The sequence below is a fragment of the Macaca fascicularis genome, chromosome 2 (genome assembly GCF_037993035.2).
Source record: "Macaca fascicularis isolate 582-1 chromosome 2, T2T-MFA8v1.1".
Classification (NCBI taxonomy): domain Eukaryota; kingdom Metazoa; phylum Chordata; class Mammalia; order Primates; family Cercopithecidae; genus Macaca; species Macaca fascicularis.
In genome coordinates, this window is record NC_088376.1 from 24,121,156 (window position 1) to 24,141,306 (window position 20,151).

At 40.7% G+C, this 20,151-nt stretch overlaps 1 protein-coding gene across 38 annotated transcripts in view; it reads left to right on the forward strand.

Moving 5' to 3' along the window:
• The window catches only part of THRB (thyroid hormone receptor beta), a 371,812-nt gene that overhangs the window by 258,328 nt on the left and 93,333 nt on the right, over window positions 1-20,151 (forward strand). For 31 of the 38 annotated variants that reach the window (XM_045387040.3, XM_045387039.3, XM_074030885.1 and 28 more), the window contains one exon: window positions 7,898-7,961. The exons of the other annotated variants lie outside the window; for them this stretch is intronic. In XM_045387040.3, the coding sequence (XP_045242975.2) occupies window positions 7,940-7,961 (22 nt within the window). In that variant the 5' untranslated portion in view covers window positions 7,898-7,939. The remainder of the gene's footprint in view (window positions 1-7,897; window positions 7,962-20,151) is intronic. 38 annotated transcript variants of the gene reach the window in all.

Genomic DNA, 20,151 nt, shown 5'->3' on the forward strand with positions numbered 1-20,151 from the left:
CTAGAAGAAATGGATAATTTCCTGGACACTTACACTCTTCCAAGACTAAACCAGGAAGAAGTTGAATCCCTGAATAGACCAATAGCAGGCTCTGAAATTGAGGCAATAATTAATAGCCTACCAACCAAAAAAAGTCCAGGACCAGATGGATTCACAGCTGAATTCTACCAGAGATACAAGGAGGAGTTGGTACCATTCCTTCTGAAACTATTCCAATCAATAGAAAAAGAGGGAATCCTCCCTAACTCATTTTATGAGGCCAACATCATCCTGATACCAAAGCCTGGCAGAGACACAACAAAAAAAAGAGAATTTTAGACCAATATCCCTGATGAACATCAATGCAAAAATCCTCAATAAAATACTGGCAAACTGGATTCAGCAACACATCAAAAAGCTTATCCACCATGATCAAGTGGGCTTCATCCCTGGGATGCAAGGCTGGTTCAACATTCGCAAATCAATAAACATAATCCAGCATATAAACAGAACCAAAGACAAGAACCACATGATTATCTCAATAGATGCAGAAAAGGCTTTTGACAAAATTCAACAGCCCTTCATGCTAAAAACGCTCAATAAATTCGGTATTGATGGAACGTACCTCAAAATAATAAGAGCTATTTATGACAAACCCACAGCCAATATCATACTGAATGGGCAAAAACTGGAAAAATTCCCTTTGAAAACTGGCACAAGACAGGGATGCCCTCTCTCACCACTCCTATTCAACATAGTGTTGGAAGTTCTGGCTAGGGCAATTAGGCAAGAGAAAGAAATCAAGGGTATTCAGTTAGGAAAAGAAGAAGTCAAACTGTCCCTGTTTGCAGATGACATGATTGTATATTTAGAAAACCCCATTGTCTCAGCCCAAAATCTCCTTAAGCTGATAAGCAACTTCAGCAAAGTCTCAGGATACAAAATTAATGTGCAAAAATCACAAGCATTCTTATACACCAGTAACAGACAAACAGAGAGCCAAATCAGGAATGAACTTCCATTCGCAATTGCTTCAAAGAGAATAAAATACCTAGGAATCCAACTTACAAGGGATGTAAAGGACCTCTTCAAGGAGAACTACAAACCACTGCTCAGTGAAATCAAAGAGGACACAAACAAATGGAAGAACATACCATGCTCATGGACAGGAAGAATCAATATCGTGAAAATGGCCATACTGCCCAAGGTAATTTATAGATTCAATGCCATCCCCATCAAGCTACCAATGAGTTTCTTCACAGAATTGGAAAAAACTGCTTTAAAGTTCATATGGAACCAAAAAAGAGCCCGCATCTCCAAGACAATCCTAAGTCAAAAGAACAAAGCTGGAGGCATCACACTACCTGACTTCAAACTATACTACAAGGCTACAGTAACCAAAACAGCATGGTACTGGTACCAAAACAGAGATATAGACCAATGGAACAGAACAGAGTCCTCAGAAATAATACCACACATCTACAGCCATCTGATCTTTGACAAACCTGAGAGAAACAAGAAATGGGGAAAGGATTCCCTATTTAATAAATGGTGCTGGGAAAATTGGCTAGCCATAAGTAGAAAGCTGAAACTGGACTTTCCTTACTCCTTATACGAAAATTAATTCAAGATGGATTAGAGACTTAAATGTTAGACCTAATACCATAAAAATCCTACAGGAAAACCTAGGTAGTACCATTCAGGACATAGGCATGGGCAAAGACTTCATGTCTAAAACACCAAAAGCAACGGCAGCAAAAGCCAAAATTGACAAATGGGATCTCATTAAACTAAAGAGCTTCTGCACAGCAAAAGAAACTACCATCAGAGTGAACAGGCAACCTACAGAATGGGAGAAAATTTTTGCAATCTACTCATCTGACAAAGGGCTAATATCCAGAACCTACAAAGAACTCAAACAAATTTACAAGAAAAAAACAAACAACCCCATCAAAAAGTGGGCAAAGGATATGAACAGACATTTCTCAAAAGAAGACATTCATACAGCCAACAGACACATGAAAAAATGCTCATCATCACTGGCCATCAGAGAAATGCAAATCAAAACCACAATGAGATACCATCTCACACCAGTTAGAATGGCGATCATTAAAAAGTCAGGAAACAACAGGTGCTGGAGAGGATGTGGAGAAATAGGAACACTTTTACACTGTTGGTGGGATTGTAAACTAGTTCAACCATTATGGAAAACAGTATGGCGATTCCTCAAGGATCTAGAACTAGATGTACCATATGACCCAGCCATCCCATTACTGGGTATATACCCAAAGGATTATAAATCATGCTGCTATAAAGACACATGCACACGTATGTTTATTGCAGCACTATTCACAATAGCAAAGACTTGGAATCAACCCAAATGTCCATCAGTGACAGATTGGATTAAGAAAATGTGGCACATATACACCATGGAATACTATGCAGCCATCAAAAAGGATGAGTTTGTGTCCTTTGTAGGGACATGGATGCAGCTGGAAACCATCATTCTTAGCAAACTCTCACAAGAACAGAAAGCCAAACACCGCATGTTCTCACTCATAGGTGGGAACTGAACAATGAGATCACTTGGACTCAGGAAGGAGAACATCACACACAGGGGCCTATCATGGGGAGGGGGGAGGGGGGAGGGATTGCATTGGGAGTTATACCTGATGTAAATGACGAGTTGATGGGTGCAGCACACCAACATGGCACAAGTATACATATGTAACAAACCTGCACGTTATGCACATGTACCCTACAACTTAAAGTATAATAATAATAAATAAATTTTAAAAAAAAAATGGGAAAAAAAAAAAAAAAAGAATGAAGCTTTAAAGGAGAATTTGAAGGGAGTGAGGGACATGGAACAGGATTTTAGCTTGTCCCTGGAGCCATTTCATATACACGGCGCCTACTTTATTGCAGCTTAAACACCCAGGTCTTCTCAAGAGAGGCTTAACATGCCCTGAGAGCAAAAAGCAGTGCAAGGTAAGGAGACTGTGTTCTTCTGTGTGGCCGCCCCAGCCTATGAGACATGTATCTTCTTAGATGTCAGGTAGGGCAGGGAAAGGCCCCTCAGTAGTCTCCAAGCATCTCTCCACCGTCCTCTGTCCACTGAACATGCCTGCACTCTCTTCCACGTGACAGCTTCTCAGATATTTGAAGACCACTGTCTACCCCTCATGTGACTCTTCCCTTTTCTAGGTTTCCTTCAATGTTTCCGTAAGATATGTTTTCCATTGGCCAGGATATTGTACATGAGACATCCCTCTTAAAATGTAGCAGCCCACATGTGGTCTGACCAATGTCCTACAGGCTCTTTCTTTCTTTCTTTCTTTCTTTCTTTCTTTCTTTCTTTCTTTCTTTCTTTCTTTCTTTCTTTCTTTCTTTTTCTTTCTCTTTCTTTCTTTCTTCCTTCTTTTTATCTTTTCTTTCTTTCTTTCCTTTTTTTTTGAGACAAGGTCTCACTATGTTGCCCAGGCTGGTGTCAAACTCCTGGGCTCAAGCAGTCTTCCCACCTTGGCATCCCAAGTAGCTAAGAGTATCAAGTGCATGCCACAGTGCCCAGCTATATTTCTGTCCATGCCGCCCGAGATGCTGTTAGAGTAATTAGCAGCAGCCACAGTTCACAGTGTGGCATGGAGCCCAAGGCCTTCCACAGTCCCTGGACCTATTTACTAAGTGCTGATAATAATTCCATTTACTTTTCAGTTTCAGAGGATTCAATAATAACTTTACCATCATTTGTATTTTTAAAATACAAACACATTTTATGTGTTTGAGAGGTGAATGCTTTTCTACTCTTCCAATGAGTGGAATGAGCTTTATTTAAGGGACACAGCACTGGGCTGAGAACGGGTAGAACTGGCAGAGGAAGGCTCCACCTGTATGATTCTCAGCACCACCCCTTGGCACATGGCATCTGTGACTTTTATTTTTAGCTGTTCCTTCCCAACCAGCTTATAAAATGGATTGTAAATTCCTTGAGGGCAGAGAGCCTCCAATCTTAACCTGTCTGCATCTGTGGTGTTTATCCCAGTGTTAAATGCTCCTATCACATTCTTCACAAGTCTTGTTTCTACCTCCTAAATGTCACTTAAACACCTAGCCCTCTCACCATCTCCACCACCTCCACTCAAACTCCAGCACCTTTTTCTCTCTTCTGGACCTTCCGTGGCCTGACCAGTCTGCTCTCCACCCACGAGCTGCTGGAAAGCTTTCAAAACACACATTGGGTCACATCACACCCCTGCTTAAAACCTGCGTAACGTAAAGGCACCACCCAGTTTTTCTGTATGAAGCTCATTCCTTTCAGAGTAGTCCATGGGCCTTAGGAGCACAAGGATGAGAACAAAGAGTTAAATCATAACCTGAGGAGAAGTCTATTTAAAAGAAGGGCCGAAAGGCCTGGGGTCACCTCCACTCAAAATCCTCCCCAAATAAGCCCAAGTAGAAATAACCTTTCCTTCTCTCATGGCCCCAGTCCACTCTGAAGAGACATGTAGGGTGAAACCTGTATACATGTTTGCACTTATTTGGTGCAATTCTCTCCCTCTGTTAGTTTAGAAGCTGCTTGTGGACAGGCCACGGTGTTGTCTTTGAATAAAACCTAGGCCATTGCCTGAACAGAGTAGCCTCAACCAAGGCCTCGCGATAACCAAACAAATGAATGACCCATGTCAAAGGAATATCCTCCACTTGGGTAGCACTTGCCTAGAAGACTAAATGGAATGGCGTTTCCCTTCCCCTGGTGCTGAACTGTTGAAGTGGTGAAAGGACCATCGACTTTGAAGGGCCGTGGTACACCGACCCGCACTGGATCTAACTGAAAACACTTCCCTGACCAGAGAGAAACAGGGCATGTTTTAATGAACGACACACAGGTGCTAGGTATCAATCCTTCATTAGCATAGCCACCCCGTTCTAACCCATCAAGTCCTTGACCCTTCCTCCTCCCTGACCTACAAAGCCCTTTGCTGTGCTTGTTTCCTTCCTGGCAAGTAAAGAAACTCAGCTTGCTTTACTTTTAAGTTCTTTTGGACTTTGTTTTCTCCTTTGATCCCATGATTTGCTGGTGAGCTCCAGGCCTCTGCCATGGCTGTGGAAAGGGCCATCTTGGGATTCTCCTCCTCACTACAGAGCACTTTACCAACACTCACCACATAGGATAGGAGACCAGGAAGGGAGGCCCAGGGACACCTGCCTTCTCTGAGGGATTGTTAGAAGCTTTACTGGAATTACATTGAAAACTCTAGAGCTCACTGAAGGAAAATGGTAGTAAATACTACTAAATACTAAATAATACCAAAATACTACAGTAAAAGTAACACTAGTATACTATTAATATTATTAGTAATACTATTTCTGTTATATAGTAATAGTAACACTAAAATACTAAAGTACTAAATTGTACTATGGTTGAAGGAAAATAGTACTAAAAAGAAAACATTAGTACCAAATTTTGTGGTGATAACACTTTTTAAAGTCTTAATAAGAATTAAGATTTTTTTCCCTGTTCCTAGGTGCTTTCTGCCCCACACACAATAATTGCCTGTAGTTCATATGCCTTTTCAATTGGAATTTTGAAAATGAAGATATTTTTAACTGATGATATCATAAGGACATAACTGGGATTTTATAGCTTTGCCTTCTAGACAATAAAAAGCATACAAAACTATGCTGACATGTTTGTATTAATGTTGTATCTTAATATTATCAGTCAGGATTCTTTTGGTTGCAAGTGACAGAAACCTAAGTCAAACCAGCTTATTGTAAAAAGGGTAATATTTTACTGAGAGCATCCAAGGAAGGACTGAGTAGCCAAATCCCTGGAGGGGCAGAAGAGGACACGGCTGGGCCTCAGGAGGAGCTGAGAGGCACCACAGCTTTCTCCTTCCACTTTAGGCTCTCTGTGAATGTCAGATGGATCCTCTCTGTCACCTTCAAATGGACTTTTTCCAGGTGGCTGAGAGATATGGTCTCAGTTTTAGAGTTTTAACTTCTGATAAATTCTGTCCCTAGAGAGGATCTAGATAAAATCTCTCTGTCTCTCCCTCACTCCCTCCCTTTCTTTCATCCTGAAAAATCATCTTATTAGTCCACTTCAAGTCTTGAGCCAGTTTGGCCAGAGGTGGGGCACTATGGTGGGGCACAGTCCAAGCCAAGTTCCTCCACCTCTTTAGAATATTCAGGAGTGGTAGCACGTGAAAACGTGGCAGCTTCTGTGGGTTGGGAGGGGGAGGTTAATGGCAGCGCAGTTTCTAAGAGGAGCAACAGGGTCAGGACCCGCAATACTGTAGATACGACCTGTGCTCTCACCTAAGGCATCTCAGAACCTGATGCCTCTCACTCAAAACGCTGCTGGACAGGTGAATAAGGATGGGACAAAGGGCTTGTGGTAGAGATCCTTGACGAGCTAATCTGAGGCAAGAATGCATTTTCCTAGCAGTGAATACTCATCCCCTGCATCGGATGCCAATTTGGCAGCTTACACTTTGCTATGTCAACTTCATTAATCTTATTTTATTTAGTTGTTCAACATATATTGTTGAGTACCTGTTATGTATCTGACATTCTGCTCAGTGTAGAAGATATAAACATGAGAAAGGAAGTGTCTGCCATAAAGAGATTACAGTTGGTGGGAGAGGCAGCCATGTAAACATGTAATTTCCACAGAATGGGACAAGAAGTATGATCGAGGTTTGAAGTCATTGCTGCAGCATTAGATGTGGAGACAGAGCATGAATGGCTATGTATAAATCTGTGTTGAAAACATAATCCACACACTTCCTCTGCCTCCTCCTTCTTCTTCTCCAACCAGTTATTTAACAAGATTATTCCTGCCTTTCATGTGCACAGTGCACTGTAGATTACCCAGCACTTCCACTCACATCATCTTCAAACCTCAGAAATACCAGCCTTGTGAAATAAGCAGAACAAGTATCAGTTCCTCATCTTATACTGGAGAAATCGTGTTTCCAGTGCTTTGAAATTACTTCTGATCCCACAGCTGGTAGTATATGACAACGTTGAACCTCAAGCCCATACCTCAGGCTTCAGTGCTATTCCTAAGCCAACATGCTACCACCCTCTACCACTGGCCAGAGAACACACTCCAGAAAAAGAAACCTAATCCTAATCTGTCTCCAGCAATATGCTGAAGGGCTGTGACCCAGGTTCATCACCGGCCAGTGTCCATCTGTGTCATCCGTCTGTGTGCGGCCTTAGCATTCTTCCCTGGGTCAGGGCACCTCTGGTCACTGACACGCACCAGGCCTCCATCCCCAGCCTGAGGGCCAAGTCTCTCTGTTGCTCTTGGATCTCATTAAGGTAGTGGTGAGCGGGGGAGTTCAGTTCTGATGAGGAGAAGTCATAAATGGGCAGATGAGAATATGGATTCAGTTCTCCAGGGCAGTGTGTCTATGACTTTAAAGTGCACGTGAATCACCTGGGGATCTTGTCCAAATGCAGATTCTGACTAAGAGAGTGCCCAAATTTTCTATTTCTCACAAGCTCTCAGGCAATCCCGAGACTGCTGGCCCACAGACCACACCTGGAGAAGCAAGATCTAGATTAGAGATGCTAATACATCTTACATCTTAGCCACTCTTGGGATAAACAGCATATCAGTGGGCTGGTAGCTTTCTTAAAAAGCCGAGATGGAAAAATTTGACCTTAAAAAAAAATTTATTTTTAAAACATGTTTATAGGAGGAACCCTGAGATGAAAATTAAGAGGTCTTACAAATTTACACATATCACATAGCCCACCTGTGCTTCAATGTCCCCAGTTCTGAGTTGAGAGTAACAAATATTGCTTCAAGGTAATTAATGCATATGATACTGTTTGGAACAAAACCATTATGGAAAATGCAGATTGTAATCTGTGATTTTTTTTTTGTATTTTTTCTTTGTAGGAGATGTCAGTGAAAAAAGGGATCCAGAATGATTACTAACCTATGACTCCCAACAGTATGACAGGTATCTTTTTTTTTTTAACATTTTCTTTGTTGTCTTCATTTTTGTTCCACCTAAAGTGAAATTATAGGTTCTTAAAGATTAACTTGCGAGTTTCAGCAACCATTATTTCCAAACCAATAAGTATTATTAAATCCTGTGAATACATCCCTACAAATGTACTTCCATGTTCTTCTGACGTTATAAGATGCATCCTCCCCAGAAAGGTGATGGAGAGGAAATGACTATTCATTTTTAGCCATCCTTTAGCCATTGAACACTGTTTGCTATTGTCTTTTCTTTTTTTTTTTTTTTTTTTTTTTTTTTGAGACAGGGTCTTGCTCTGACACCCAGGCTGGAGTGCAGTGGTGCACTCATGGCTTACTGCAGCCCCAGCCTCCCAGGGCTCAAGTGATCCTCCCACCTCAGCCTCCCAAAGTGCTTGGATTTACAGTGAGCCACTGCACACAGTGTATGTTTACTTCTTACAGTCATTCCAATTCATGTAATAAATGGCTCTACATACTTTGTGACCACCGAAAGTGTATATTTTCAAAAGTTGGCTGTTTATTCCACTCAGCAGTAGAGTCAGAATGGAATATGATTAGGTCATGTAAGGTATAAGTCAGTTACAAAACTCTTAGCAAGGGTCAGAGGAGAGACAGAATGATCTTGGAGGAATACAAGGTTGCAATAGTGCAAATTCTTTGTGCAATTTATAGAGCGATGGTTGTACACTCAAAGGTGCGAGGGAACAGGCCGATAACGCCAGTGATGGCGAAGGTTGGGTAAAAGGAAAAACAAAGCTGGAGAACTCTAGTTCTTTCTAAAGGGAAGCCATCGCCCACTGTAAGCAATCACTGACAAGAAGGAATGGAGCCCCATGTGTCCACAGATTTCAAATTTGCAAGAGAAGTTGGAAATTCAGATTTTAAATGAAATAACCTAGATGTTAGATGTTAGCCAATAACTTATAAAAATCTTATAGACGTATGGCTCAGCTGAAATATGTCTGCTAACTAGAATCAAGCCACGAGCTGTCAGTTTATGACCTCAGCTACATACCTTCCAGCCTAGCAGCAAGCCCACCACTGTCCTTTTTGTTACCATGGCAGCACGGCAGGTCCCCATAGACCTCTGTGTGTCGAGGATGCAGCCTGACCTTTGGTTATCTATTCATGTCATCACCCAGTGATGAACTAAACATGCAGGATGGATTGCTCCAAGAGCTTATTATCCAGTAGACCTGAGAAACTGAAGCAACGGAAGTTGCCACTCAGCCTTCTGAAAGTTTTGAAGCCTCCCAAAGACCATAAACTTTATCTCCCCCAGCATCTTTGCCCAGCCTCTCTACCCACCCATACTGGAGCTCCTGATACAGCAAAAAGATGGGGTGCCTGGGCAAGCCACAATGATTCATGCCTGTAGGAGGTAAGGGCATCGGAATCACATATCTTATTTCACATCAACAGGCACCAAAATGCACCCACTCCGACATCTATTCCACAGCCAAGTAGGTCAAATTCTCCACCGCTAAAATCGCACTCCTTATGTCATAAACAAACACATTCAACCTTAGCTACAGCCTCAATGTTTCTGTTGGGATGAATGGGAATCGCAGTCAGAAGGAGTGATGGCCTAAGTCTTCGCAAGCACACACAGGTGTGAGCACACAGATACCACACAGCAGGTAGCCACGCTGCAAACTGGAGGGACAGTATTCCTTTCTGATAAAGGACAGTGTGAGAGCAGGTGCTATAAGGATGGCTCTCTACTCCACGATAATTTGCCCACCTGAAAAAGTGTCCAAAGGTTTAGACTCAAAGAACATACCCCAAGACATATGAAATGGCAAAACAATGGTATAAAAGTAGGTAATAAAATGGTCTTCGCCTGCTGTGGGGATTAGTTCTAGGTACAGCGCAGTTCATCTAGGCAGAGTGACCATTCATTCCAGCCCCTCTGGATCAGCCCCTCTGGCAATTTTTGTTGTTTTATAAAGGGCCAGTGAATAAATATTTCTGGCTTTGCAGCCCATACAGTGTCTGTCATAATTACTCAATTCTGCCATTGTAGCATGAAAAGCCATAGACTATATATAAATAAATAGGCTTGGCTGTGGTTTACTAGAAATGTATAAAACAGGCAGCAGGTCAGCTTTGGCCCATAGTTTGTGGACCCTTGTTCTAGAGTCCAGGGTGGTCCAGGCAGTTCCCTTCTAGGGGCAAACCATCTCATTACTGAGCAGAACCCCCAAGGCTGAGTGAGCTTGAGAGCTGAGCTAGGAATCTAGGCCCACTCGCAGACAGCTCTAGGGGAAGCCAGCTTTTCAGCCCGTCTTCTGGAAGCCGGGATGCTTTCCTCGCAGACTGAGCCAGAACCCCAGCTGCCTCCTAGTGGAGGAAGGAGTTTTCACTTCCAGCATTTGCTTCATAGTGGAGAAACTAATTGTAGCTCTATTTTCAAAAGAAACATACTCCAGACACACATACATGTGTCTGAAGTATATGTGTGTGTGTGTGTATATATATATATATGTACCGTTTATGTTAGTGGGCTCAGATGAGAAAATCATTACTTTAAATGCCCTTGTTTGTGTTTGAGATAAAACAATGTTCTTTTCCCTCTTCTGATTGCAGTGGGCTTAGGGTACATGTTTTAAGAAACCCAAAGGGAGACCATAATGAAGTTACAAGCTGTCAGAACTAAGTGCTTGATCTAGGAGCATACTTCAAAGGCCACATATGTATATTTTTTCCTTTGAAAAGCATCGTAGGTAATATTACTGCTATTCAACACAGGAAATCAATTAAACCCTTATGAAAAGAAAACCGTTTTTTAAAAGATCAGTAGTTAATATTGAATCTATTTTCCTAAAACAGAAAAGGTCAGCATTTTCAGATGAAGAAGGCATATTTTTGTAGGCTCTTTCAACCACAGTGCTTATTAAATTTATGTACTTTGCACTAACTCGAATGAATAATTGTTTATTTTTTGAGGTTACTTAATATCAGCTACAGTAGAGTCAGATTTTGCCAAAATTTTCTCACTGTTTTACGCCACCTAATTTGAAATTAGGACTATATGAAATCATTCATCGAAAAATACAATTCCTTCCAACCTCAGCAGAAACAAGAAAAAAAAAATACAATTCTTAAAGAAGGAAGTAAGAAAGTACCTTAATAGAGTATTTTATCAGTCTGGAATTAAGCATCACTTCCTAGATAATATGAGGGAAATTCTGCTGACATTGATGACAATATAATGAGCTCTATTCTGAATAAAACCATGATCCACAGCATAGGGAAATTTGTTCTAAGATATGAGTAGCTAAAATGTTAAATACCAAAGTTAGAGGCTTTTGGCCTTGACAGAACAGGAAACCAAGAATTCAAACTGTGCTGGAAGAGGCAAAAACAAGGACCTATTATGTTTGCGCTGAACCTGGCTGTATGAAATTAGGATATGGCATAAAGCTGGCAAAGTATTTGATGTTTTCATTGAAACTGGGCCTCCAGTAATTTAAAGTCACTCTATTATGACGCCTTTCATGTGAATAATATATTACCCATTCAGTTTTTTAACTCGGACTTCTTTGTGACTTGCTTGTTTAACTTCCCTCCTGTGGGAAGGTATTTTCTTTGTCAAGGCATTATTCTTGAGTATCCCTCAGTAGCAGGGAAGGGATATGTGCCAAGATAGATGGGAGCTTTCAGATGTTACCCCAATATTTTCCGCCACGTGATCTTTGTACTGTTTCTTGTGAGCTTGCTTTGGATGGGGCTCATTAGTTAAGCAAAATTGAGAACAATATGGGTTTTTAAAAATTTCCCTTATTACTACTGAGTTTGGGCAATTTTTACACATTTATTCGCCACTCGCATTTCTGCATCTGTAACTTGCTTGTTCATAGTTATTGTCCACTTGCCCACTGTAGTTTTTGTCTTTTTCTCATTAATTGTAGAACCTGTTTATGTGTTATGGATATATGAGCTCTATTTTGGATTAAACCACGATCAACAGCATAGGGGAATTTATGCTAAGATGTGAATATGCTAAATGTTAAATATCAAAGTTAGAGTCTTCTTTTGCTAAGTTAACTAAGCAAGTCACTTCATCTCCCTAGATCTTGAATCCCTTACCTATTAAATGAGAAGGTGAAAGCATTCATCCCTAGTTCCCATTCCACTTCTAAAATTTGAATATTTATAAATCACATGTTCATAAAGTAAGGCATACATACACTGATGGTTGAGTATAAAGAAAAAGTGAATACTGAGGCAATGCATTTTGTGTTTTGAGACTGTCCTACTGAACAAGTTTTTCAGAGTCAGACAAAACATTTAAGTTGGGAAAACTCGGCATTTTATTGTGAAGCCCATATCATTTCTCAAAGGTGAAATTGTGAAGCCCATGCCATTTTTCAAAGGTAGACCTTCAGGTGTCCCTTAGGTTTTTTCAACTGCTTCTTAATGGCCATTTCTTCCTTCAGAAATAGAGTCACAGTGGTGCATATGTCCTACAACCTACATAGAATGGCTCTCCATGGTTTCAAAAGGTTACTGACTGCAAAATAATGACACCATTCAAAAATAACTAATGTTAACAGTGTACATATTGTTAACATTTCCTGTTGTCAATAAACACGCTTCCTCAAAAGGATTTTGTTCATGGCCACTTAGTAATTCATCATATGGTGATATAGTCCCTGATTGTTAGGCTATTAACATAATATTGTTATAAATAATATATGATGAATACATATTTATTACATATATATTGACGTGATGAATATATAATGAACTGCCTTGTACATAATTTTGCATCTTTCTGATAATTTCCTCAGGATAAACTCTACTATATTAAAAGAAATAATAGGTCAAAGGGACTGAACGGCTTTAAAAACTTTTTCTGTTTTCAAATTTTAGCCAGATTATTGGACCAATTGAGACATCCAACAGCAGTTCAGCCTCCGTTTAAGCATATACCCTCCAAATGTAGAAATTTTCGGTACAGTTAGCCTATTTGTTTTTGAGGAGGGAATTTATTAGGCAAAATTGTATCAAGCCTTTCAAAACTTTATATTTTTCTTCTTGATTATAAATTTGACTGTATACCACACACACACACACACACACACACACACACACATACATTGATTGGTGACTCAAACTTCACCTTTTGTAATGTAACCTGTTTGTTTAACTTTTCTGTTGTGGTATTTGTCTTTTTCTTAACGATTTAGATATTAGGGAATTAATTCATTTTCTATCATAAACAGTGTATATATTTTTCTCAATTTAATACATATCTCTTCTTTTTGTTTATGGCAATATTTAACCTTTTTAAATTTTTCTTCCTTTGAAATAATTGTATACTTACAGGAAAGTTGCAAAATTAATACAAACAATTCCAAGCCATCTTTTACCCTAAGTCTTAAAATGTTAACATTTTATCGCATTTGCTTTAATCTTCTTTCTCTATCTCTATCTAATTTTTATTTCAAACCATTTACAAATAAACTGTAAATATGGTTCCATAGCATTTTTGGACATACGAAAGTTTTTAGTTTATATATAGTGAGTTCTACTGAGGTACTATTTGTGATTTATTTCTTTGTTGTCAAGCTTAGTAATATCTTCTGATGAGTACTGAGGGACAGACCTCAATGGGCTCTTTGGAATGTGTTAGCACTTTTATTTCAACATGTAGTTCTTTTTCATTAGATGCAGGAATGACTGGCTGAAGGTTGAAGATTTTTCTCTCTCATACTTACCTTTAACTCTTGCATTCTTACCTTTGTGCACCAAATACTCACACAAAGTGGTGAGCCTCTGAGGCAAGGGAGGGGCAAACCTGATTGGTGGAGGTCCTTCTGTCCCTTCTCCCAGAGTCAGAACAGCCAATCGTCAGGCCTTTGGGCTGGTTACAGGTGTAGAGGAAGTAATAACAGAAGCCAAAGGAGAGCAGCAATGCAGAGTGCCACCACGACCCTCGGCTCCCCTTCCCACAGTGCTATAGAGCTGGGAGGCTTTAGATAGATGGACACACTCCTGGCATAGCCATTCTGAAGGGAAATTTGGAGGTTTATTGCACTTTCTCCTGAATTCCTGTCTCCCCAGATGTGATCAAAAATAAAACGTGGCCTTGGATTCCATACAGCCATCTATACACATTACGGATATTGCCATGAATAGTTTGGCAGAAAGAAAAATAGCCCAAATAGCTAGCTCTACTGTTGGCTAAGCTTTGATTTTATTTCTTGGGTATTTAACCACACAATGTGATGAGGGCCTTTTTGCTCCTCGCTCTGCATGCTGTCACTTCTAAAATAAATAAAAATCTCACTGTCAGTAGGCTAGAAAGGAAGCATCCGTCTTCCCCCAAATTCCTTGAGGGCAGAAGGGAGGCCATTACACACATCACACTGAAAGTCTTTAAATTCATGCTCAGACATCTCTCCCACAGATCCATGCCTCGCAGGAACTGCTGAAACCTCACATCCTCTTCTCCCTCTCTCCCCAGAGGCTAAAACCCTGATGAGTCTGCCATACACTCTGCCTCCCCTCCCCCACTGCAGTCAGAAATCTGGACCCTCCTCTCCCCTCCCTCTTCTCCCCACTACTGCCTCCACCTTCAAGATTGTGAGCCTCTTCTCTCCACTTCCTCGATACATATTTCCTTTTAAAACCCCACTCAGCAAAATAAACAGATCTTCCTTGGGACCCCGCTTACCTCGGAAAGCAAAGGAAGGGAAAACCATAAATATTTGTCATCTTACTTCTGTCACACATAAATTGGTAGAAGAGAAAATCACTCCTCAGCATCCATCCAGACTAGGGAAGAGAGGAGACCAGCACCTCAGTTCACGAGTTTCTCCAGTTTCTACCATAATAAGGGGCAAATCAAAAGACCACCAGGAAGAATTTCTGTACTGCTAACACATCACCTTTTTCTTTAAAAGAAGAGCAAATGCTCCTTTTTTCCTCATGAAACAGAAGGAACGGTAACTCTTCATGCGGTGTGACTGGGTAAAAGATGCCCTGTAGGCTACCTGAAGAAGGACTGGTCCTCCTGTGTTCTGACTGTCTCTGTCCTCATCCCTCCTCTTTAACTTCCTGAACTTCTCTTGGAAGAGAAACTTACTACAGAAAAGTAGGGAGCTTCTGAAAGAGGCCAGATTAACAAAATCTCACCAAATCCAGTCAGACTGGCGAAAACCTTCCCTCAAATCTCCCAGCAACTCTTAAGCAATTACTACTAGAACAACTTCAGTTTCCAAATTTGAGCTGCAGCTAGGTAATCAGGAAGTTGAAATGTCAAAAGGACAAGACTTTACAGAGAGGAGAAGATGGAAGCAGAAGAGTGAAAAAAAAATTCTTTCTCAGCAACTCCTGTATTCTTCCTAGAAGGCACCCTTTACAAAGCTGGCTTCTTCTCATACTCCAACCCCAAGCCACACCCAACCCCATTCCACCTCCACTCCCACCACCACCACAATCACCATCACACCAACCTCCACTACGATTATTGCCCCCCACATCATCATCCCCATTATCCCCACCATCACCATTCTGATAAACTCATCTCAGTCTCCTGCAAGCCCTGCCGTAACCAAGTGCTGCCCGGCACATCTCTCCCTGATTTTTTTTCCCTAGCAGTCACAAATAACAACTGTAACTTAACAGGGTTCTATTATGTGGGGATGTATCTTCCTCTCTCTTCTCCTAAATGCCACTAAAGTCTACAGCAGTTGCACGTATATAGGTGCAAATCCCTTAAAAAGAAAACAATTTTCCCAACAAGAATTTGGTTTCTAATGACTGTATGGTGTTATTTTGTTTGCAGTGAGCCAAGAGTCATTTTTATATGGCACCACAACCTGCCACCATTGCCATCTGAAAAGTCCCAGGCGCTTGTTTTATCCATCTTTGCTTTTCTTTCAAGTCTTAGCTATGATGACATTCTCGCTCTGGAATTTGGCTGTGTTGTAAAAAGAAACTAGTGTGGAACGCCAGTTCCCCAAGCCTGCAGAGTGCAGATGCTTTCTTGTCTTGGTACTATAACTGAACTGAGTCATTTTCTCTAAGCCATAGTTCACACATTAGCAGGCTGAAGCCAATGTGGTGAAGTGTCTTGCCCAGGGCCACCACAGCAAACTGTTGAGTATTTGAACCATCAGCTCCCAAAGACTGGGGAACTGTGGGTTAAATGACTTCAAATGGTGATTATGTTTCTTTTCATTTCTTTTTTTTTAACCTTGACTGAAGTTATTTGTCTTTATCGTGGTGCGTTTGCAAGGAAGATGTATTAAGCATTCCTTCTTCTCCTTTTTAGTAAGCTGAGACCAAATTAATAAAATCTCAGCAAATTTAGTCAGATTAGCAAAAACCTCCCTCAAAACTCCTAGAGATTCAGACAATTGCTTCTAGAACTTCAGTTTCCAAAATGGCAGCCAGGTGACCAGATATTTGATCCCTCTCTTTGGAAGAGGACCTAACTTTGTCCCGCTCAAACTTGGCTGCGTCTTAGAATCCCTCTGGGAGCTTTCTTTTTGAGACAGAGTCTCACTCTGTGGCCCAGGCTGGAGTGTGGTGGCATGATCTCGGCTCACTGCAACCTCCATCTTCCAGGCTCATGTGATTCTCCCATCTCAGCCTCCAGAGTAGCTGGGATTAGAGGAACTCACCACTACACCCAGCTAATTTTTATATTTTTTGTAGAGATGGGGTCTTGCCATGTTGCCCAGGATTGTCTCGAACTCCTGGGCTCAACTGATCCATCCCCCTCAGCCTCCCAAAGTGCTGGGATTACAGGCATGAGCCACCACACCTGGCCACTCAGAGAGCTTTTTAAAGTCCTGATGTCCATGCCATCCTAGACCAGTTTAATAGTAATCCCCAGGTGGGGGCCCAAGGCTCAGCATTCTTTTAAAACTGTCCAGGTAATTCTAAAGTACAACCCAGTGGGACACAGTGGTTCTCAACTCTGCTGCCTATTACAGGTCAACTGAGGGGATCTGTTAAAAAATACCAGTGTCTGTGCTCCACCCCTAGAGATTCCAATAAATCGGTCTAAGGTGAAACCTCTGGTAGCTTTGTTTTTTTAACTCAAGTGATTCTACTATGCATCCGGTGTTAAGAAAAGAGCTGTTGTTCTCAAACTTGGTGGTGGGATCAGAATCACTGGGAAATTTAGTTTAAAAGGAAAAAAAGTTCTAGCCAACCATCTTACCTAGTGACAAGTGCCTTGGCTTTTCTTGTGCCTACTCAACTCTCCAGGTGATTCTGATGCACACAGAAGTTTGAGAATCACTGATGCAGAGGGTTCCCCCGCTCCCCAGAAAATGTTAGTTTGGCCATCTGAGTACCTAGAAAAGAAATCTAAAATATTACCCTTTAATCTAGGCCTAACCTGACCTAGGGTGGGCAAATTGAATTGTAATTAGTGATGCTCTACTCCCGATGACGGTGTAGGTGTCTATTGTTACTTTTGCCCACAAATGACAGACTCATGGTTCCTGTAACCATGCAGTTGACCAGTGAACATCAGCATCTTCACTTATCCAAATGACTCATCGGAACAGCAAACTCTCCAGCTCAAATGATCACAAAGTCCTTCGGGCCTGCACTCCAAGGCCAGCATTTGTCATTCAAGAAATGGAACAGTCATGAGGAAACTTGTTTCTCTGTCCCACAAATGATTTTATAGGCATCGAGCTTAGAATCCTATTTTTTTTGTTTTTGTTTTTGTTTTTGTTTTGAGACAGGGTCTCATACTCTGTCACCCAGGCTTGAGTGCAGTGGTGTGATCACGGCTCACTGCCATGGAGATAGTGAGCCTCCTCCTCCCAAGGAGACCTCCCAAGCTCAGTTAATCCTCCCACCTTAGCCTTGTGAGTAGCTGGAACCACTCGCACACACCACCACACTCAGCTAAATTTTTTTTTATTATTTTTTGCAGAGACAGGGTCTCACCATGTTGACCACACTGGTCTTAAACTCCTGGGCTCAAGCAATCTGCCCACCTTGGCCTCTCAAAGTACTGGAATTACAGGCATGAGCCACCATGCCTGAGCTTAGAATGCTATTCTATGCTGCTTTAATGTATTGTTTTTAGATGTGTGGTGCCTTTGGTTATGGGAGGAGGTATTTATTTACTTATTATTTTTAATTTTTTAAATAAATGAAAGGACTTCCATTTTGGGATCTGAAGAGAATATAGCACTCTGGTGAGCAGTCCCCATAGGGTTATTGTTCTCAGCCTGATCTACATGTTTAAGTCACATGGGGAAATCTTAAAAATCCCAATGCTGAAAATGCTGAACTTTTCTCAAAGGATTGTGGTGAGGATGTGAGATTTATAGAAATCACTGAACATAGAGTCTAGAGCACTGGGACACAATATACAACAGCCATTATGAGGGGCTACCTGGCACATAGTAGATACTCACTAACTTAATTTATTGTGGACAAAACAGCCAACAGAATTATGATCCTACAATGGAAAAAAAAAAACAGATGTAAATGAGTGTTTGTACTTTTTTAAGAAGTTTGTTTTGCAGCTAAGCTTAAATGTCTATAGCTTTGCTTAGCCCATTCCCATAATTCATGTCTTCTCACCAGTGTCACACTCAAATTCAGCACCCTTGCTAGAATTTTCTAATTTTCCGTACAGCTAAGGACTTTTCTTTTTATAAAAAAATAAGAGAGAGACAAAAAATTTCTTTGTTATTCTTTATTACTTTATGGAAAGACTTTTTTTTTTTTTTTTTTTTTGAGACGGAGTCTTGCTCTGTCGCCCAGGCTGGAGTGCGGTGGCGTAATCTCGGCTCACTGCAAGCTCTGCCTCCTGGGTTCACGCCATTCTCCTGCTTCAGCCTCCCGAGTAGCTGGGATTACAGGTACCTGCCAACATGCCCGGCTAATTTTTTTGTATTTTTTAGTAGAGATGGGGTTTCTCCATGTTAGCCAGGATGGTCTCGATCTCCTGAACTCGTGATCCGCCCACCTCGACCTCCCAGCGTGCTGGGACTGCAGGCATGAGCCACCGCGTCCGGTCAGAAAAGATATTTTTAATGAAGCAGTAATCTAAACATAAGATTTGAAACAAACAATTCAGGCAAAAGGAAGTAGATAGTTTTTCATACAATCTCTTCCTTTCTGCAATCCCTGATAAAATAAGCATCTTTAAACATTTGTTGCTATGATTATTATTGTTGCTTAATTTTTTAACAGGCATCAGTTCCTAGGCCAGCCAAGGCAAGGGACCACACCACACAGTATTTTCCTGAATGCCCAGCATCCTGCAGGATGTAGGACTTAACATGATGCAATCACATCATGTAGGAAGTCACAGCAGAAAATGGGAGGGGAAACATACCTTCCCACTACTGCCAATAAAAAAGTGTGTAAAAGCACTGGCTTCCCATAATTCAATTTTGTTTTACTTGCACAGTGTCAAATTGTGATTTTCAACATTTTTTTTTTTGCCAAGATCCTCTTGTTATTTTATTGCAACACACACCTCCCTTGAACCCTGTGCTTTCAAACATTTTACCTGCCAAACCGCTTTTATGAAGTAATGGCATTCACTGACCGGTTTTTAATCACCAAAGATGTATTTGGTTACTAATCTGATGTTTTCAATGAGCAGGATGAAAGAATCAATGTTCCCATGCTATATATATGCATAGAAAAATTTCTATATCTTTTTCAAAAATCTGAAGGCATTTTTCATGGAAGTGTCATAGACTGCCTCATATTTTTGTACAACTTCCCTTGGGCCTTTTCAGACTTTTTAAATGGCTCATAGTTTCCTCTGACACTGCTTTTATAGACCTCAGGTTAGAGACATTTGAATAAGAAAATTCTGAATATTCTTGTACCCCAATTTTCTCACCTCTAAGTAGGAATTACATTCTTATATTGTTTAAATATTATATTAATGTCTTATAATTCTTATAATATTTATTATTTTAATATTATAAGTGTGTAATTCCTACTTAGGGTTGAGAAAATTGGGGTACAAGGACTATAGAACCATAAATGAAGCCATCAGAATACCAATTATTGCTGGCATTACCTTTAATCAAAAAAGTCTTTCAGTATTATTATAAAATCGTTCTTCAAAGATGTCTATATAAATGAATATAAAATAGCCTATCAAACTCAGTAATGCATAATGAAAATATTCATGAGAATTTTAATCTTTT